General features: G+C 31.0%; 2 protein-coding genes across 2 annotated transcripts; one reads left to right on the forward strand and one right to left on the reverse strand.

Moving 5' to 3' along the window:
• Positions 1-666: 666 nt before the first annotated feature.
• EIN_500860 (hypothetical protein) lies at positions 667-1062 on the forward strand (the record flags this gene model as incomplete). The annotated part of the gene is made up of 1 exon (XM_004183266.1): positions 667-1062. The coding sequence occupies one exon, from the start codon at positions 667-669 to the stop codon at positions 1060-1062; it is 396 nt and encodes a 131-aa protein (XP_004183314.1).
• Positions 1063-1396: 334 nt separating this feature from the next.
• Positions 1397-2539, reverse strand: EIN_500870 (hypothetical protein; the record flags this gene model as incomplete). Its single annotated transcript, XM_004183267.1, has 1 exon — positions 1397-2539. The coding sequence occupies one exon, from the start codon at positions 2537-2539 to the stop codon at positions 1397-1399; it is 1143 nt and encodes a 380-aa protein (XP_004183315.1).
• Positions 2540-2555: the final 16 nt, after the last annotated feature.

Here is a 2555-nt window from a genome sequence, read left to right on the forward strand (position 1 = left end):
TATACTATACATTTTAATATTTTATAGTTTTGTTGTTAACTGTCGTTTTAAGTTAAAAAACAACCGCGGCAAAAAAGTACCATCTGTAAAGAAAAGGTTTTGGAGATCGCAAAAACAAACATAACTATGAATTTTACTAAAACTACTTTATTTTTGGCACAAAAACAAATAAAATATACCCCTTTTCATTTTAAAATGCATTTTTGGGACAAGTTCCAAATTTTTCCCTGTTCCGTGATAGACCCTGAATAAAAATGAAAAAATCGATTCTGTGTTTTTGTGATTTTGTTTTGTTATTTATCGGCACAATGGAGTTGTGTTTTAATTAACACAACTCCATTGTGTTAATTAAAACTCGGGTTGTTATAAATAAATCTATTGGTTTAATAATTATTTGTCTTGATATTCATTGGTTCGATTTAATTAAAAAGTTCAACAAAAACACCAAATAACAACAATAATAAATAAGGAAACCATTTTATAGAACTTCAAAATAAAAAATCGATTCTTTTTGTTGATTAAAATACATCCACAATCAATTGTAAATTTATTAATTATTTGGTTTCTATTTTTGAAAAATGATATAAAAACATCAAATAAAACAATATAAAACATTGAGTTATTCCGATGACAACACATTACGTTGATAAATTTTCAAACGACACAATGTTTGGAGATCCATTCCCAGTCATCGATACGGGGTGCTTGCTTCTTTCTCCTGTTTATCTGACCAATTGCAACCTTAACGATACCCCTACCGTAAGTTTGATGGAATATTATGGGCTTGTTGGAATCACCCAGAAAACTCCAAGCGAACTCCAAGTGTTCCTCAAAGCCTACATAACCCGCATAGCGAGTACACTTGAAGGCGATGAACTTGAAGACTTCAAGATATTGGCAAAGCAAGCGCTTGATCTTATAATTTGCCATGCTGCCATGCTTTATATCTACATAAATCCATCCCAGGACCATACTGCCTCGATGGGATTTCAATGGGAAGGTCAAGAAGGAAATTACATTCGATTTTGGAAACACGCATTCACACAAGTTAGCACTGCTTAATTGACCGTTTTTCGTGATTGGTTCAGTACATTAATTATTTTAATAATAAACTTTAAATTTTTTATTAATATTTCAGGATTTAAAAATTAATAAAAACACACAAATAAAATGTTCGTTGTGTTTGAAACATCTTTGGAATAAAAAAAATTAAAGCACAAACAATTACATGTAACAGTTAACAACAATTTGTAATCATTTCTAAAGTCTCGACCAAATAATTAAATTACAAGTCACAATAATAGTTTTTCAATTCGATTATTAATAAATTGTTAACATTGTTAGATTTTTACATGTTTTTTTAAATAAAGACAATTCAAATTATAAAAAATGTTACTTAGAACATAAATAATAAAATTGCAACAAGTGCTGCAATAACTATGCCTCCAACACCGCCTGTACACTTTTCACATTCTTCGTCTTTACATGGTTTTTCATAGTGTTCTTTGCATTTCTCACAAATAACAGTTCCATCGTAATACCCATTAGGACATTCAGAAACACAAACATCTTTAACTGTGTCAACTAACAACTTTTCTTCGCATTTTTGACACTTTCCTTCGATACAAATTTGACACTTTTGATGAGTTGAGAGACATTCAGTCATATCCAAGTCGCAATAGTAATTATCTCCATCCAACGTCGCTTTCATTTCTTCACAGTTTTTACACATTGGGTTTGGTTCTGAGACATCAATAAATTGTGTTATTGAGCAGTTCAATTTCATCACAACATTATCTCCAAATTTATCTGCTTTGAAATTTTCAGTCACAAAAATTCTTAAATCTGCCTTTAATAATGGTTCACTTGTGAGTGTTTTTGGAACCTCATATCCATGGAAAAACAAGTTACTTTGTGATTCCAATGGGTCTAATAAAGTCTCCAAATTTCCATATAAATTGATTGATTGTAATTGATCAGTTTGTTTAAAAGCGTCTTTCCCAATCATTTTGACATTTTCGGTCCCCGACACCAACGTCAAAGCATTACACCTTTTTAAAGTTCCTGGTGGTATGACGGTATTTCCTCCAAAATCAATTGCAAACAAATTGAGGCAGTTTTCAAATACATTTTCTCCAAAATCTTTAATTGGATTTTGTGGTAATCGAATTTGAGCTATTGAATTTCCAACAAACGCATTTGAACCAAGTTTATCTACTTTTTCAGCAAATGTAATTTTTGGAATAATTGCTCCGTCAAAACAGTTATCTCCATAATAAGTTACCTTTTCAAATCCATCCACTTCATTTAAAAAAATACATCCTTTAAATGTGTCTTTTGGTATTTTGGTCGTGCCTCCTAATGTGGCCCTTTTAAGAGTTGTGATACCAACAAAAACACCTTCTCCAAATTCAGAAATTTCGATATTAGGTAGTGTCAATTCAGTGAGTCTTGTATTCTTAAAAGCACCATCACCAAGTTTTTTAAGAGAAGTTGAAAATTGTACATTTGTAAGTTCAGTACTTTCAAATGAGGACATTCCAATGGAATCCACC

The sequence above is a fragment of the Entamoeba invadens genome (assembly GCF_000330505.1).
Source record: "Entamoeba invadens IP1 unplaced genomic scaffold scaff_1105074726217, whole genome shotgun sequence".
Classification (NCBI taxonomy): domain Eukaryota; phylum Evosea; order Mastigamoebida; family Endamoebidae; genus Entamoeba; species Entamoeba invadens.